This window comes from Manacus vitellinus, unplaced genomic scaffold (genome assembly GCF_001715985.3).
Source record: "Manacus vitellinus isolate BGI_N305 unplaced genomic scaffold, ASM171598v3 scaffold_1_pilon, whole genome shotgun sequence".
NCBI lineage: Eukaryota > Metazoa > Chordata > Aves > Passeriformes > Pipridae > Manacus > Manacus vitellinus.
In genome coordinates, this window is record NW_021939396.1 from 17,504,309 (window position 1) to 17,524,000 (window position 19,692).

Here is a 19,692-nt window from a genome sequence, read left to right on the forward strand (position 1 = left end):
CCAGCTGCTCTGCATGTCCTTATAGGCAATTGGAATAGGCAACTGCTGAGCTTCTGCTTCAGCCTTTCTCCCATCACAGACACCAGTTCTACTGAAACCTTGTTGAAGTTCAGGTTTGTGTAATTTTAACCCAACCTCAAAGGTGTTCAAAAAGTATAGCACAAAAAAGTTTTCTGGCTGAGAAAAGAAAAAAAATATTTTGTGCTTGAAGACAAAATTCTACAATGTACTTTGAAAGCTAAAGATCTTGAAGGTAAATCAGAAGAACCAAGCACAACCACTTTCTTTGGCACCCTCTGTGTTAGAAATGGAAATGCAAAATTAAATAATTTTTTTTGAGGGGGGTTGGCTAATATTTCATCATTCTGTTCTGCGAACAAAAGCTTACATATCTCATCAAAGTATTAGTGTTCTTGTAGTAGAGACAATCTAAGTAAGATATAAAAAAGGAGAGCTCTGTTGTTATTAAGTCAGCCAAAGTATCTGGAAAAAAACAGCACGCATGCAAGTCTTTCTTCAGCTCTGAAATATAGGCAGTAAACTGCAGACTAAATACAGGTTGGAAACAGTTGAGTTTGGCATAATAAAATTATACCTGAAGAAATTGTTGCCAACTCTGTGCCTACAGAAATGTACTGCTTCTCTCTGGTTTAGATCTATGAAAGATTTGAGTGCCTGTTTGTTTGTTTATTTCTTTCCATCCATATTAGGTGTTTAATAAAGTGCATTACTTCTCCTTAGGAACATTCCTTTCTTAGAGCTATGTTTTATATCCCACTTACTTCCTTGGTTGCATTTCTAATCTGAGTTTCGATATTGTAGCCCCTTACAGTAAGATTCATTTTTCCATAACTAGTGTGATGGCTTTCCTCAGAATTTTTAATACTCCTTTGTATATTCCTTCTGTTCTGTATTGCTGAAGCTTCATTTCCTCGGGTCAGGAGAGCAAGCCACCTAGTGAAAGATTTTCATCTTAGTATAATAACAGGTGTGAAAAGGGAGATGGAAATGTAAATACAAAGAATAAAAATTGTTATTTCAGAATAATTATATATGGTGTCTGGAGTTTCTATAGAATACATATGGGAACACATAATGTTAAAAAAGCTACATGTATTACATTCTGAATAGGCTGTAATCCAAATAAGATAAGACATATATAATTCAACAAAGCCACAGTTCAAAGGGGAGTCTCTTCAACTTTCCAGCACTGGGAAAAAGGGAGAGAGAATTTCCTGAAAATCTTCCTTTAAAGAAAGACAGTTGATGATGATAATTATATATCTTTTGTGAATAAAATCCATGTAGACTGCAAAGAAACTCACTTTGACTGATATATAAATGACTGTGTTACACTTCTACATTCTGCATTTTAGAGAAACAAACTTCCCATTAGGTAGTCAATGCAGAGCATATTTTGCCTTCCTCTGAAACAAGTGGCAGTTACCAGTGGTAACAGAAGATGTCAGAGACAAACCACTGACTCCTGTGGTATGACACTGCCAAAGATGCTAGAACAGGAGACACCATGTGTAACAGTCACAGGGTAGAGAGACAAGGTAAGAAGATGGAAAGAATCGAAGGAACAGATAGAAAATGGTGATAACTATAGAAGAGTATGTCAGCTGTAGGCAGGGTTTATACAGGTGAGGAATCAACTCTTGTATTTTAAGAACAATGTGTGAAGCCAAATATGATTGAGACTGCCATCAAAGCAGTAGGTGAGAGATAACAGAAGCATCATAATGGGAAAGCTTGAGGAGCAGGAGCTCACACTGGAAGATGGATGTGTTCAAAGCAAGATATCACCAGTATTAGCTACGGCCAGTATTTACAGAGACTTATGTAGGAAATAGTCTTCTTGAGAAAGGGATATAATGAAATAACATAAAGGAAAAAGCCAACTAATAGTATCCTCCCATATTTCAGTTTGAGACTTCTCTGAGACTTGCCACAGATTACTGAATTTCAATTCTTCCAGATTAAACACACTTTGTCCATAGGTATCACTTGATGGTCTTTGAACCAAAAAGCAGAGATGCTTATTCAAAACATAAACTAATGTACTCAGTGTAACCAAAAGGGGCATGTCTTAGCCTCTAGTATCAGTGAGTCACCAAATATTGTTATTAGCTTAGGTAGGGTAGCGAAAAAAAAATGACTCCTGAGTAAAGTACTTTCTAATGTAATTCCCTGGAGGAATAACAACAATAACAAAAATCCCTCTATTATTTATTTTTTGGTCCAGTCAAACCTCTAAGCTTCTAAATTTTTTAAATTAAATTTCTTTAGAAGTTTGAAGCTAATATACCTATGCGTTGCCTGAGTATTAACTGTGCTACCACATGGCCGCTGGGGAGGCAATGGACCCAACGAATCAGATCTGGAGCCAGAGCAATGCAATTATGAAAAAAGAGAGAGAGGATTCTACTTTCAATGCTTTCATCCCATGTTAGGAGTGACTGAAACAGTATATAGAGAAGACCAATGTCTTGCCAATGTGTCTCACAGCCACATTTCTCCTTATCTAACTTTTAGTCCCAAGGAAATCTCTTTACTTTAACCCTTTTAAAAATATGTACTTTCTGGAAATAATCCAATCTTTCATTTAATTTGATCAGGAAATTTCCACAAGGTCTTCTAAAATGCTCCTAGAATATCATTGTAAGCAAATCAGAAGATTTCTCATTCCATTTTTCCTATCTTAAGAAATATGAGTAAGAACAGTCATGTTGGACTAGTTCTTCACAAGTAAATATTATGGTTTAAAATAATTTCTACTGTTTAAAGAGAAAGAAAAGGAAAATGAGAAATGGAGCTAGGAGTTCTCAGGTATGAACTAATACTTTATGAAGAAAAATAATTCTAATATATAGTAGATAAATTAATAACATTAAATGAATCTTTAATCTTAAAGTAGTAAAATATTCACTACAATTTAAACAACTTAAAACCTGGAAAATGCACAAAAACATAGGTCTAGGAATACATTTGGGGCCCCCTGGTGGTCTAGTGGTTAGGATGCAGCGCTCTCACTGCCGTGGCCCAGGTTCGATTCCCGGTCAGGGAACTCCTCCGGGCAGATGGAGCTCGTCAGCCCTGTAAGGCCATCCATCCAAGAGAAGGTCACTCTAAACAAACCTACGTCCTGAGGACCTCTCTACCACCGTCCAAGCTCACTCGGCCCTGGCAGATGAACCTTAGGATTAAAGGGTGGGCTCAGTTCAGCGCACACTGTGTCTCACCTAAAAAATCCACTGCGCAGGCTCGAAGGGTAATGACCTTTCCCAAATCTTCGTTCGCGAAGACTGTCCATGATGAGGAATACATTTTGAAAATTGATTATACTTTTTCCTTCATTATTATTTTTCCATGTTTGAAAATTATATAGTTTGCCTATCTGGAAATAAGATCATCTGAATATATGAAATGTGAAGAGAGTTAAGTACCTTAAATATTCTACTGCTGTTTATTTTTCATTTTTAGAAAATAGAGTTACGATATCCTCTCCTGTGCTTTAGGACAGTGTATAGGAACAGGCACTGACCTGTCCAGTAGATCTTATATACAGAAGGGAATTTTAAATTACAAACTTCCCTCCGTTAGTTGTGGCAGATACTTGACAGAAAAGGTATTGTCCATTCTCCTTTAAAGACTAAGACATGAGCTATCACCTACAGCTAGTTTGAATTTGGTTTATAATCTATGCTAATGTAAACTGTTTTTAATCTTTTATAATGTATAGAAATCTGTTTTGATTTGTCTTAATGATAACTAGGTTTGACACCATATGAAATGTATTATAGAATATAACTATGTCCAATATTCACACTGAAGGATGTGCAAATACAGCACCATACTATTAATATCATGTAACTGGAAAATGATTTTCAACTGATAACCTCAACTGCCCTCTCAAATATCAGTTGAACTTCATGACATTCCTACATCTTACATATTAGTAGAGTCATTTTAGAGACAGTCTAACTGGAGCACAGAAAGCTATGACCGGTAATTAGAATATGTAGGTAAAACATACTGGTGGTTTTATTATTGTATAAAGGTTCTACCAATTACAATAATTACATCTAGTTATTTTGCCAACTTTTCTTCTAGGGTTTTGGTAGCCCATCAGGTGAACATTGGCTGGGAAATGAATTTATCTTTGCAATAACAAGTCAGAGGCAATATTCTCTAAGAATTGAATTAATGGACTGGGAAGGAAACCGAGCATATTCACAGTATGACAGATTTCACATAGGAAATGAAAAACAGAATTACAGGTAAGAATCTGTTGAAATTTTTTGACTCTGCTGAGTGATAAATATTGTTCATTGTTCACTTGTTAAATACCAGAGAGGACAATAATATGATACTGATTTTCATCAAAAGTGAGTAGAGGGTAAAAATAAAATAGAAATAAGTTTTCTCAGTGATGGAAGGATAGAATAAACCTAACATATCTGAGAACAAGGGATCATGTTGGCTGGTAGAACTGCTAAAACTTGTATAACTTTTACCATCAGAACTGAAAACTGATTGAATAGCAAAATATTTGTATTCTGCATTACAATATAAAGGATTTCTACCTCAGAAGCATTACACCGAAACAATGGACACGGGAGTAAAAGACCAAAAATGCTGTTAAACCATCTGATATTTGTAGACTAAAAATTCAGTGTAAATGAAGAGGAAAACCAGAATACTGGATCTTATTGTGAGGGAATAATATACAAATTTTTTTTCAATAATATTTTCTCCCCTATTTTGTTTAAAGATAAGTATGTAGGAAACTTAAATCAGCTCATTAAAAAAAAAAAAAAAAGAAAAAGGAAGAAACCTGAAGATACAAGAAGTGTGGACGATCTAAGTAACTGATTTAATTTTTTTTTAATCATTGTTTCATCTAAACAGACAGTACAATGCTGGAAAAAGAGAATGAAACCCATAAATATATCCCAAATTATTTATTATTGCACATCTAGTTAGCATAAGACTTAGGAGAGAAACAAATATATTGTAAATACAAACATTCAAGTCATAGCATGTGGAACTACGTTGGTATTCAGATCTTTAAATTCAAGTAACATGATTCTCAGAAATGCTGATTGCCTCCCTTCCCCCAAGGCCCCAGAGAACTGGAAGTGAGAGCAATTTGCTCTTTCTGCTGACAGGGCTCTGCCCAGGTGGGGCACAAAGCAGTGCCCCTCTGGGGTTTCTCACGGCACAGTACTGCATGCTGTAAAAGTGCAAAAGCTACATTTAGAAGCAATCAGTAAGAGTTTAGCTCCTACATAAAGAAAGGAGTATCCATTATTACAAGAATGCATCCTATGACATAAGAGCTCTTTATTTTGCTTGCCAGCATCACTATCTGTGATAGAAGCAGCTCCAGAAGGCTGGCTGAATAAAAACCTGATTATTGAGTCCTAAACAGCTGGCCACCCTTCAGAGAATGCTGTTTTCCCTTTATCTGAGGAGCTGCCACGAAGGATTTAAATGATTCCTCTGAAGTTGAAAACCACAGCTCCCAAACTCCTGCTCTCAGTGCCTTTCCTTCACAGTTGTCGGGTGTTTGCTATGTTTGCTTTCAGTACCTCAAACACAGAACTACAAACCTTTTCAAAACTTTAGCTGGTGTTATTTGAAATAATTCTGGCAAACAAACTAGGTGCTTTCCTATTTTGGAAGCTCTTAGGATTTTCTTAGAATGAATCACATTAAATGTTGTTTCTGTTCACAAAAATAAGTAATTGTAGGATGGCTAAACTCACATTAGTTTCAAATAATGTAAGCTCATCAAGTAATAATAACCAGTAAAGAGACAAGTTTCTAAGCTGGTCTGGACAGGGGATTAAGGAGATCTAAAACGGAGAAAGGGTATTGAAATAAAAGGAAAAGCTCAAGAAGTGTACATTTGAAAGACATGAAAAAACATAAGGTTCCAGGTCTCATATTTGAATACAGTACATTTAAAAAAAAAAATACCACAAAGTGATAAAATTTGCTTGAGAAAATATGGAAAATCATTTTCATACTGTTTTTCCAAAATCCAGCCCCAACCTTACACAAAGTTTGATTCAGTCTGGATAACTCCCAGTTGGTGATTTCAGAAGGGTTCTGTTTTTTCTCTGAACTGTTTGCATTCTCTTTACTACTTTTTATTAGCCTACAGAATCTATGATTAAAAAGAGTAATGCTGAACATATGTAAGTTCAAATTTACTCGGTTTTCTTTCTAAATGAGACAGCTCCAAAAGGTTTGCTGGGAATACAAAATAAAATCTATTTATCCCAGATGATGACTGGGAAGAAGGTTGAGATGAGAAGGTGGATTATCATGGCTAGGCTTCGCGAACGAAGGTTTGGGAAGGGCTATAAGTGCGCTCGTGGCTAAAAAGGCCAATATGAGATAGACAAGTCTGGTTGCAAAAGGCACAGCAGAAGGACTCCTTAGGTGATATCGGCAAGACATGATTCTTTCTGCGTTGTCTTTTCTCCTCGAGAGTGATCCTGTGTGAGTTCTCCAAGGAAGCAACAGTGATATAGATGGTAGGGGTTCAGGCCTCCTGGTTTGAGGCCAGAGTAGACCAGTTATGTTGATCAATATGGCCAAGACTGAGATGTTGTTTCAGGGAGTCCTTGTATCTCCTCTTTGGGGCTCCTCTCTTGCAGCAGCCAGTGGTAAGTTCACCATAGAGCAGGATCTTAGGGAGGCAGTGGTCCTTCATCCTTGAGACATGTCTTACCCAATGCAACTGTGTTCTCAGCAATATGGCCTCAATACTCGTAGCTGCTGCTTGTTCTAGAACAGACATAATCTGACCAGTGGATGTTTAGGATTGTAAGGAGACAGCGTTGATGGAAGCATTCTAGGAGAGGCAGGTGGTGATGGTAGATGACCCATGATTCAGACCCGTATAAGAGAGTAGACAGCACAATGGCTCTGTTAACACTGATCTTTGTACTTTTCTTCAAGTGTTTATTTCGCCAAACTCTTTTATGGAGTTTTCCAAAAGCACTATATGCCTTTGCTAACCTGTTGTCTATCTCTGTCAATATTACTGTCCAAGGAGATGAGGCTACCTAAGTAATTAAACTGATTTGAGTACTGATTGGCCAATGGTGATATGGGGATGATGGAAGACTTCCTGAGGTGCAGGTTGGTAGAAGACCTCTGTTTTCTTTAAGCTGACTTCCAGCCCCAAAAGATCAGCAGTGCCTGCAAAGCAGGATGTTAAACGCTGCACAGCTGCTTCTGTGTGGGTGATGAGAGCGGTGTCATCAGTACAGAGCAGCTCCCGGACAAGATCATTTAAGGTCTTAGTGTGGGCCTTCAGTCACCTTAGGTTGAATAGGTCGCCATCAATACAGTATCGAATGTAAATACCATCTTAGTCATTGAGGTCTGCCATGGCCCTTTGAAGCATCATGCTGAAAAAGACTGTGAATAGGGTTGGTGGGAGAATGCAGCCTTGTTTCACAGTATTAGTTATTAGAAAGGGCTCAGAAAGTGGATCACCATATCTGACTTGGCTGTGCTGATCCTCATGGAGTGAGATGATCATTTTAAGGAACTTGGGGGGACAACCTAAGCGTTCCAAAATCTACCATAGACCTTTTCTGCTCACAGTATCAAAAACCTTGGTGAGATCAACAAAGGTTACATAGAGGCATTTGTTCTGTTCCCTACACTTCTCTTGCAGTTGCCTGAGAACAAACACCATGTCTGTGGTACTCCTGTTGGCTCTGAAACTACATAGGCTTTCAGGTAGAATTCCTTCTTCTATAGAGGGTATTAGTCTGTTCAGAAGTATTCTTGCCAGGATTTTGCCAGCAATGGAGAGCAGAGTAATACCATGGTAATTTGAACAGTCTGATTTAGAACCTTTCTTCTTATACAAGGTGATGATGACTGCATCACGAAGGTCTGATGGTAGTTCACCTAGTTCCCAGCTACAAACCACACCATCATCATCATGGCTAGGCTTCTCGAACGAAGATTTGGGAAGGGCTCTACCCATGTTTGTTGCAAGCACGTTGGTGGCTAAAAAGGCCAATACGAGACAGGCATGTCTGGTTGCAAAAGGCACAACAGAAAGACTCCTTAGATGGTATATTCTGCAAGACATGATTCTTTCTGTGTTGTCTTTTCTCCTCAAGGTTGATCCTGCGTGTGTTCTCAAAAGCATCAGCAGCGTTATAGATGGTGTGTCTCCAGGCCTCCCAATTGGAGGCCAGAGTAGACCAGTTATGATGATCAATATGGCCAAGGCTGAGATGTTGTTTCAGGGAGTCCTTGTATCTTTTCTTCGGGGCTCCTCTCTTGTGGCAGTCGGTGGCAAGTCCACCATAAAGCAAGATCTTAGGGAGGCGGTGGTCCTTCAACCTGGAGACGTGCCCTGCCCAAAGCAGCTGTGTTCTCACAAACCGCACCACAAACTTGAGAAATTTAGCATGGAGTGCTTGGTCCCTATGCTTCCAGACTTCAGATTGAATTCCATCAACCCCAGCTGCCTTGCCAGTTTTCACCTGCTGTATGGCCTTAAGAGTTTCTCCCAAAGTGGGGGCAATATCCAATTCGTTCTTCACCAATTGTTGTGTGATGGACTGAATAGCTAAGTCTTGCACTGCACAACTAGTACTGAAAAGAGTCTGAAAGTGTTCAGACCATTGATTCAGACTGGAGGTTTTATCTGTCAGAAGCATTTGACCATCAGCGCTGAGTAGAGGGCTTTGTACCTCGTATGTAGGCCCGTATGCTGTTTTCAAGACCTTATAGAATCACTGATGCAGTAAATGCATAAAGATAAATGACAACTGAACAGAAAAATCAATGTTGCACCACATGTGAAAGCTTCAATAACAGTATCTAAATTATTTATTTCTTTTAGAACATCCTTAGTTTTCCTATCTTCACAGGATGATTACACAGAGGCTGTCTGTAAATATGATGAAAATATCTCTGTCAGCTTCTTTGCAATCTTGCACTGTGACAAGTAAAATCTACATAGAATAAGAAGAGCCAGATCTTGCAGATCTCCCATTTAGTGAAGTGTTTCTTAATTTAATTAAGAATTATTCATACAACTATAAAAATGTGAGAAAAAGAGAATCCTAGAAGACACACAACCTGTCCTCCTTTCCTGTGTAGACTCTGCCTAGCCCACTCCTGATAGTCTGTTGAGATTGTTTGATGTTTTCAGGAGCTATACAGCTATGACACACTGATGCTCTGACCTGCGTCCTCAGATCCTCCAGAATTAAATAGGAAGAGTAACTGTGTGTTGGGATTTCAGGCACCACAGTTCATAATCCTACATATTAGTTAATGAAAACAGATATACTGATGTTGAATTTTCAACATTAGTAATTTCAGCTTGCACATATATCTGGTTTTGCTACTCATGATACAAGAGAAATATTTCCAAACAAAGAATGGGATGGAGAATGGTGGAATTACAATTTTTAATTGGCTGAGCTTTTTGTATCTCAGAACCCTTAGGGAGGTTTAATAGATACCTCCTTATAACAAAATATTCTGGTATTTAGTAATTTTTTTTTTAGAAAAGCTTTCTATTGCTGCAATGACTCACTAACTTTGGTCCTATCTATAGAGAAATATAATTAAATTATGAGACTGTACTGCTCAGCTGAGCAAGACTGTGTGACTGCTGCAGATATAGGTGAAATCTGATGATGGACAGAGAACATCCTAACTTGAACATCATCTGTGAATGAATCATGGACTTAAGGTGGTGGCTGAGCTTTGATAGTTCAAATTAAGGAGAACAGACTTTATATTGGAACAAGCATAAGAAAGTGATTACAACATTTAATGAGAAAGTGAAAGAGAGCATAGATACATTATTAGCAGAACACTCAAGAGACAAGTTGACAGGAGAAAAATAGTCATGTAGAGAAGAATCAGGCAAGAAGTTAATGAAATTTGTTGCAAACAGGGGAGATAGTAATTGAAATTATTCAAATCATATCAAGCTACTGTCACGATCTTCATCATCATCATCATGGCTAGGCTTCGCGAACGAAGATTTGGGAAGGCTCTATCCACATTTGCTACAAGTACACTGGTGGCTTATGAGGCCAATATGTGACAGACATATCCGATTACATAAGGCACAGCAGAAAGACTCCTTAGATGGTGTATTCTGCAATACACGCTTCTTTCTGCTTTGCCTTTTTTCCTCGAGCGTGATCCTGCGTGTGTTCTCGAAGGAGACAGCAGCGTTATAGATGGTGTGTCTCCAGGCCTCCCGATTTGAGGCCAGAGTAGACCAGTTATGGTGATCAATATGGCCAAGGCACAATCTTATGGTTTCTACAAATCTACATAGCACAGTTTCCAAGCTCTCCCAAATGCTGTGGCTCTTCGGGCTTTGCTTTGGAAAACCAAATCAGTTGTTGAATGTAAACTAACAGTTGTTAAATTTTATGGGATCTGGTAGCAGAGAGTGTTTAGTTCACTGAGTATAGTATTGGACTTTAAGCTCTTGTTTGATTAAAGTTTGTATATTTAATTTAAGCAATAGTAATATTTCTCTATTTTTTCTTAGGCAAATTAGGTAGGTATTCTGGTATCAGAAGCCTTTATGTAATGTTAATCTTTGATTTTTTATTTAAGGTAGAGGCTATTGAGTTATTTGATCACCATTAGGTGAACTAATGATGGAATTTATTGCAAAAAATTCTCACATATTTCTGTAAGGTAGAAAAAAATATATTTGTTTGTTCAATCTTTAAATTGTACTAATGAAAATGCTGTAATAGTAAGTATTATTTGTGAGTACAACTTTTAAAAACTGGTTAATTAAAAAACATATTCCACATGGTATTACTATTTCAGAAGCAGGACATAAACAGGCCATTGTCACTTCCTCGGCGTACAAAATGTCATTTTTACCTATTGGTGTGGTTCTTTATTAACCAGGCTTTTCAGTGATGTATTTGCTGCAAATAAAATTTTCTTCTTGGGTCACTTAAGTTTTTTAGGTAAAACAGGGAATCATCTTGACTTGTTTTTTGAGCCATCTGCTTTGCTTCTTCTGTGTTATTTCTAGCACAGTAAACCTTCAAAGCGTCTACTCTCAAATGAGGAAGAAAAAGTACACTGGGGAACACGTAGAAAATATTTAGCAAAGGAAAAATAACAAACACAGATCCTCTTGAGACCCAGTCCTCTGCCCAGACTCCAGTATTTTTCCCACCAAATATGAAAATTACAGAATAATTCAAAAAATAGACATGGTGCAAAAATTTAAGCCCATAGTAATTAACTTTTCTTTGGAAGCTAGAAATTCAATTTGGAAGTCTATTTCAGAGGAAATATCTATGCAAAATCCTATTCACAGACAGAATGATATCTGCAGTATACATGCTTTCTATGATTTGAAAATATATTTCATATATTTTATAACAATGGTATAAAATGGATAATATGGAAGAAAATATTTAATATCTCTATGTATATATAAGTACCTGGCTGAAACAGTTTTATTTTATTTAACAACATTGTCAGCCCAGTAATATTCCATGAAGTCTAACTATTAGAAGTGCAGGGATTCAATTCAATGCCTGTTAACCAGTGGTCTTTCTGGAATGAGGCCAGTGTTGCTATATTATATTAGTGACTAAAACTCACTGGCAGTCCATACACTATCTCCAAATGTAAGCAGAAATGAAATATAATGATTCCTCTGACTGAAAGTTGATGTAAATGTACTTATAGAATTTATGAATAAAAAAAATTTCTCTTAATCCACATAAATCCCTATATATACTATCCCTCCACAGCTAATCATTTCCCACCTCTAACTACATAAATTTCATTTATAGTTCAATATACAATAGCTGTGACTATGCTGAAGCAGGAAGTTTTCTTCTTCTTTGTTATGGGATATAATGAGAATGCAGTGAGACATGCTGGCTACACTGTAGTAGAGCTGAAGACTTAAGAAGAGGATCCAGGGGCTCCTGAGGTAATAGGAACCAAGAAACACCAGTGAAATACCTCAGAAGAATTAAGGGTTATTCTTCTAAGAAGGTAACACAGCTGACAGCCCAGCTGAAGTGCCTTTGCACCAATGCCCACAGCATGGCCAACACACAGGAGGAGTTGGAAGCTGCCTTGTTACTAGAAAGCTAAGAACTAGTTGCCATTACTGAAACTGGTTGGGATGAATGCCCTGACTAGAGTGTGGCTATCAGTGACTACAGGCTGTCCAGAAGGGACTGGCAAGGAAGGAGAGGTAGAGGCATTTCCCTCTACATCAGTAAATGGATAGACTGTGAAGAATTGTTTCTGAAGAACAGCCACAAGCAGGTTGAAAGCTTATGGGTAAGGATCAGAGAATAAGGCAACAAAGGGAACTTTATGGTCGGTGTCTACAGGCCACTGTAGGAGCCTAATGATGAAGCCTTTTTGCTCTAGCTATGGGAGGCCACACACTTGCAGGATCTTGGCTTGCTGGGGAACTTCTGTCACCACAATATCTGCTGAAAAATTATCACAGCAAGCTGTAGACAATTCAGGAGAGTCCTGGAGTGCACTGAGGATAACTTCTTAAGCCAGATAATAGACGGTTTTACCAGAGTGGATGCAATACTGGATCTGATGGATCCAACCCAAGTGAGCTGATCAGTGACATCAAGATTGGAAGCAACCTGCACTACAGTGGTCATAGAATCACAGAATGGTTGAATGGTTTCAGTTGAAAGGGACCTTAAAGATCATCTAGTTCTAACTCTCCTGCCATGGGCAGAGACACCTGCCACTAGACAAGGTTGCTCATGCACTGGTGGAGTTCACAGTCCTGAGGGATATGGATCAGGCAAAGAGCAACGTCGGAACCCTGAATTTTAGGAAAGTAAAATTCCAGTTGGTCAACAAATTAGCCAATAGGATCCCCCTGGGAAACTGTCCTTAGGGACAAGGAAGCAGAATAGAATTTGTATATCTTTAAGGACGCTTTCCATAGAGGTCAAGAGTTAGCAATCCCCACATGCAAGAAATCATGAAAGGAAGGCTAGAGAGCATCACAGCTGAGTCAAACCTGTTGATCAAATTAAAGGCCGAGAAGAAAATACACAGAGGAAGCAAGCCAGGTATCCTGGAAAAAGTATAGGGACACTGCCTGGTTATGAAGGGATGAATTCAGGAAGGCCAAGGTGCAGCTGGAGCTGAACTTGGCAAGTGGAAATAATAATAAGGACTTCTAAAGGTATGTCAGCCAGAAAGAGAAGGTCAAAGAAAGTATACCCTCCTTGATGAGCAAGACTGACAAGGAGCTAACAACAGACAAGGAGAACACTGAGATACTCAGCAAATTTTTTCCTCTGTCTTCACGGACAATGTCTGTTCCCACAACTTTCCAGTGAATGGCCCACAAGATGGGGAGTGGAGAAGTAAAGTCCTTCCCACTGTAAGAGAAGATCAGGTTTGTGACCATCTGAAGAGCCTGAACATACATAAATCTATGAGATCTGATAAGATGTATCCCAGAGTCGTGAGGGAATGGGCTGAAGTAGTTGCCAAGCCACTCTGTGATATTGAAAAGTCATGGCAGTCAGGTGAAGTTCTTGGTCAAAGAACTTTCCCTTGGACAAAGGGAAATATTTTATCCTTTTTTAAAAAGGGTAGAAAGAAGAACTCTGGGAACTACTGGCCTGCCAGCCTCACCTCTGTTCCTGGGAAGATCATGGAACAGATCCTTGTAGAAGCTATGCTAAGGAACATGGAAAACAAGAAGTTGAATCAAGACAGCCAGTATGGCACCAAAGGCAAATCTTGCCTGACCAACCCAGTGGCCTTCTATGATGGAGTGACTCCATCAGTGGACAAGGGAAGGGCTACAGATGTCCCATTTAGATTTCTGTCAGGTCTTTGACATGGACCCCCCCAACACCATTCTCTCTAAATTTGAGAGAGATGTATTTGATGGGTAGACTGTTCCGTGGATGAGGAACTGGTTGAATTGTCACATCCAATAGGAAATGGTCCCTCAAGGATACATAATGGACCAGAACTGTTTAACATCTTGGCTAATTACACACACAGTGGGATAAAGTGTACCCTTAGCAAGTTTGCAGACAACAGCAAGCTGAGTGGTGAAAATGACACACCTAAAGGATGGAATACCATCCAGAGGGACCTGAACAAGCTTGAGGAGTGGGCCCATGGGAATTGCATGACGTTCAATATGACCAAGTGAAAGGTGCTGCACCTGGGTTGGGACAACCCCTGGTATCTATACAGGTTGGAGGATAAACAAATCAAGAGCAGCCCTGGTGAGAAGGACTTGGGGGTTCTGGTGGATGAGTGGCTGGACATGGCAATGTGAGCTTGCAGCCCAGAAAGTCAACTGTGTTCTAGGCTTCATCAAAAGCAGTGTGGGCAGCCAGTTGAGGAAGGTAATTCTGCCCCTCTACTCTGTTTTTGTGAGACCCCACCTGCAGTACTGCATCCAGCTAGTGGTTCCTCAGCACAGGAAAGACATAGACCTGTTGGAGTAAGTCCAGAAGAAGGCCATCAAGAAGATCACAGGGCTGAAACCCCTCTCCTATGGAGGCAGACTGAAGGAGTTGGGATTGTTCAGCCTGGAGAAGAGAAGGCTCCAGAAACACCTTAGAAAAGCTTTTCAGTACTTAAGAAAAACAAGGACAGAGTTTTTAGTAGGGTATGTTGTCATAGGACAAGAGACATTGGTTTTAAACTAAAAGAGAGTAGATTTAGGCTAGATATAAGGACAAATTTTTTTACAATGAGGGTGGTAAAATACCAGAGGTGAAAGACCAGAAAAAAATGCAATTTATCAGCAAATATCTGTTTAAAAATGTTTTATTTTAGTCACAAATAATGCTTTATTTTAGTCACAAATAATGCTGAACTCCTTAACTTATCAGTATCTAAGATATGGAGGGAAATTAACAGAGGTGTTCCATAAACACTGGAAAATTCTTTACTTCAGATTTCAGGAAAGTACTCATATACAAGCTTTACAAGATGTATACTGTTGTTTGTATAGCAACCTTGTTTTCAAAGAGGAAAGTAAAGCCTCTAGTGTAGGTCACACTCAGGATTTATCTGATGTAACAATGGCCTAACCATTTTTGTGTATCTACTTATTCATCAACAAAAGGTAGATATCTGTTATCTATTTTCATTATCAGATCTTTCAAGCTATCTCCAAATTGGTGATGCCTTCAGTCTTGGTTTTCTTTATCCTTTTCCCTCAACTGGTTAATTTTCAAATATCTTATCCAAATTGATATATTTCCTTCATCAAAACTGGATAATTCTTCTCCATATATTCAGTTTCATGTGCTGGCAAAAACAACCCTCCAGCAGTTTTTTTTAGGCTATTGCTAATAAACTTTCAATAGTTAAATTTGATCGTGCTTTTATGTTTCTAGAAAATTTTCTTTCCTTTGGCATTTTAGGGCTTTTCAACCACATATCTGGAGAGAAGCTTGTTTTCCAATGTGTTCCACTACAGTTATCACTATGGAACATAGTGGGCATGTCATTATCTCCTCCTCCAGACTCCTAGATTCATTTTTTAAGAAAAGCAAAATATATGAGCAAGAACAAAAGTATCTTAATTTCCCATAAAATTTATCTACAATAAAATAAACATCAACTCAAACTACTGATTACTTGAGGCAACGAAAAAGATATTTTGTAATAATTTTCTAGTCTTAAGCATCAACCTGGATTTAATGAATTGAAGTGATTAATCACAAGGCAGACTTGTTTTCCTACAGGTAGGTAAGATAAAGATTTTCACTGCTAACATTAAAGCTGTTGAACCCTAGGAACAGACTGCAGGACCCTGAGACACTCGATTCTCTGTGCATGCCTGGAGGGAGATAAGCGCCTTAGACAGAAGCCAAATCAGGCAACATGCAAAACAGAGAACTGCCCAGAGTTAACCATTAGGAAATTCTGAAAATAGCAAGGCATCCGTTTATATCCACTGACAATTCACAGCTCACAGCCTGAAGGTAGGAGACAATGTCTTGTCTTGGAAAAGAAATGAAAGACCCTGGGTTAATGCATTCATTTGCCAGAGGGTATCCAGACCACAGTTGTTGCTTCCCAGGAGAAAGCAGCAATCCATACTGCAGAGAAACAGTCTGGTCATGAAGCTCTGACAGTTACTGTGACAGGAAGAATTCACTGTTCAGTGAATGAGTAGGTACCAGGTCACTTGTCAATGAGGTGGGAGAGGGATTTCTCCATGTCTCATTTTGAATTAAATAGGTTTTTATTAAATTATATGTTATGAAGCCGTGAGTTCTTTTCTGCTACAGGCTTACGTTTGTACTCCCTTTGAGGATCAGTGAATCCCGAACAATTTCATTGCAGCAGGACACATATTGCTGATTATGGCATTGTTGTGAAGGAAGTTTTTTGTGGTTTTAAACCTTTCTGTTGCTGAGTCAGTAAAACCCACAGCTCCCGCATGGTAGGTAGTCACTCAGATTGATAAATTGTTACATGAAAAGTGAAGAGTATCAGCTGCTAGTAGCTCACTCACTTACTACCTAGTGAGGATTTCTACAGAAAAAAAAATTAGTAGATTTATGTGGGAATAATATAATGCCAAACAAGAACAAGGTAGCGAAATCCTTGCTGAGGGCTACTGCGCAGGCACATAAGTCTGAGAGAACTCTTTAATGTATGTAAGTATTGGCAGAAAAATTGTCAATAGAAACGTGGTAGTGATCTTACGTTTTACATATTATAGCTCAGTGGAAATTTCACCAGCTGTGCCCCAGCTAACAGGGGGAGACAGAGCTTGATGTGGCGCCTAAGAGAAAGCTGCACAGACTTTAATAAGGTGTTGGCCAATTTTGCATTCTCCAATTTAAAATGACTACTCTCATCTTGTTTTTATTATCTTTAACCTATATTATTGGTCTTCCTGCACAGTGTTGCTCTCTTTTAAGCCTCTGTTGCTTTATGCTACCTCTATATTTGCATTAAGAATGCCAAAGAAGTATTTTTAAGAAATTTATATGATCCTGTTGTGAAGGAACTTCACTGTCCCAAGGTAAGAGCTCCCACTTTTACCAGCTCTCCTTACCAAGAAGAGCTATGTTTCTTTAAATTCTGTCAAAGCATTTACAAAGAGCTTAAACCTATTGATGTTTGTATTAGTGTAGAATTTAGCATAGAATCCAGTAATATTGTTTCTTCCTCTCCCCTGGGCTTTGACATGAAAGAGTTCCTGAACAAGAAGATCTTATGAAGCTAAGACACTTCTGGATATTTTCCATGCACGAGGAAATTTTTTTGTCAAAACTATTATGTGTAGAATATTCAGACATATCCAAGAACTTATGGCATTAAATTCAGACTATTTATCACAGGGACATAAGTTATGTAATATTTGCCTCAACTTCTAATAAAAAAATAACATAATAACTAAGTTTTAATGTTTAATGTTACAATAATTTTCTTGTAACTTTTTCACTCTTTAAATTCACTTAATTCTTGTATAACATAAGTGTTAAAGCTCTCTGAAACTTGTAATATTATCAGAATGTAGGTTAGCATAGTGAAAATTTGTGTACAAAGTGTAAGGCATATGTGTAAGGATATCAGATAGATACAGCATCACAGTGTGAACAATTAGAGTTTCATTAATGTTTGCTAATAAGTGATATGCTAACAATTTAGGATTGCAGTATAATGCACCTATAAGTTTAAGGATGCGAACTGAAATGTTAAGGCAAAAGTAAAATGCAGAACGAGATAAAAAAAATCTCAGTAAAATTCTCGATTACAAAATATTTCTGCATTGGAATAATTTCTTTGATCAGATTCCCTGATTGCACCGTTCCCCTTGCTATTATCTGTGAAACTTGGAAAGCAGAGTACATTTTCGGGATCCAAATTCAGGTCCAGCTCAAAATACTTCACTTGGACATTATTCTTGTCATAACCTTGATCAAAACTGAAGAAACTGACACTTTCAAATGTCAGTCCAGAAAAGGTTGAAATTTGGATACAAAGAATGAGATGTGTCTCTGATTTCACTCAGAAAAGTTATATTCTTCCTGTGAATGACCAAGATCTTCATCAGAGTGAACTTGATCACTAAGTGTTTACAAGATTATGATGAATTTATTTAGCATTAGTGACAATATTTCCAGAATTAAAAAAAAATAAAAAATAATAATAATAAAAAAAGTACTGCTTGGAAAGTTTCCAGAAATGTCCACAATTTTTACCATTAGCCAAAAATCAAAACTTAAATACTCCACAATGCAGAAGTATGGGACTGGTAGGCCCCTTTTACAGTTTCTAACACAGAGATGTGTGCTGTCTGTGCCCCTTTAGCTATTGACTCTCTGCCTCCCCTCTGAGCTAAACAGAAACTGGGTAGACCTGTCAATGTGGCATCGAGCCCAAGCATCCTGTCCTTGAGTAGGTTCAGTGTCACGCTTATTGCGACAGTACAGCTTCCAGCCAGGATGGAGTGTGGGCAGAATGAGCTCATGTCTGCTCAGAGAACTGACAGTGCAAGCTTTCATCTGCCTGAAAAACACATGCAAAAATTCTTAGAGTGACCCTTATTTAATCTAGTATGTACATGGTTAAAAGTCTCTGAAGTCTGTTACCAACATCCCAGACAACCAACCCCAGGGCTTTTTTCACCTCCTTTTATCATTAACAACTCTCTTGAGTTGATCCTGAGAATACTTTTTGCACTGATTCACTATATTTTCAGGATAACACCAGCAAAGTGATGTGGTATTTTCTGTAAGTTTGCTTCTTTCATGAGTCAAAAATTAAAGTGTACCTGTGGGGTAGAGAATTTGGCAAAGGGATCATCCCAGATGTTTCCATAGTCATTCATTGCATCAATCTTTAAGAATTTCTTGTTGTTTTGGTTTTGTGTTTTGTTTTTATTTGGTTTTTTTCCCTATTAAATGGGAAAATACTTGATTTTGCGCTCTCTCTCTTTAATGTCAATGAAGAATGATATTATTCATTATTTGGTTCACAGCAGCAACGCAGTAGATGAGTTAGACCATAAAGTAGAAATATACACCATGTCTAAGAAGCTACTAATTTACATAGACCTACAAACACTTAACAACTTTGAACATGAGAGCACAGAATTGTTGCAATATCCACCGCAGTGTAGCGTTTATTGTTTGGTTGGTCTGCAAGTTCTGCAAGAAGGAGGTACTCAATAACAATGGAAGTCTAATTAGAAAAAGAAAAACAAGTGCCTGGTACCATACAGAGTTTGATCTCTAGTTTTCTGTTCCATCAGATCTCAGAGGCTGAAGTGTTTTCAATTTTAAATCAGTGCTGGAACTTCTCACCACACTTGACCTAAGTGCATGTGCACTGTTTGTGTTTTGTTTCCTTTTATTCAGCATTATTATTCAGTTGCACTGAAGTAAAACCTCTTTGCACCAATCTCAATGCCATTTGAACCAAAGAAGTCATTATTGTGAATCACAGGTCTTGTGAGGTCATGACCTGGGTTCTTAGGGGGAAAAAAAGCATGTAAAACATGCTGATCCCTGTTAGCCTGGTCAGTGTGGCACCAGCAAAGAACTTGGATCATAAATGGGTGACAGTCAGTGAACCTTTCACTCATATATGACTGTTTATTGGCCACAAATGACGCCAAGGGAGTTGAAATATGTTTTA

General features: G+C 38.2%; 1 protein-coding gene across 1 annotated transcript in view; it reads left to right on the plus strand.

The window, feature by feature from the left end:
• The window catches only part of ANGPT1 (angiopoietin 1), a 155,228-nt gene that overhangs the window by 113,246 nt on the left and 22,290 nt on the right, over positions 1 to 19,692 (plus strand). The window contains exon 7 of the mRNA XM_008923178.2: positions 4,117 to 4,283. Coding sequence (XP_008921426.1) covers positions 4,117 to 4,283 — 167 coding nt within the window. The remainder of the gene's footprint in view (positions 1 to 4,116; positions 4,284 to 19,692) is intronic.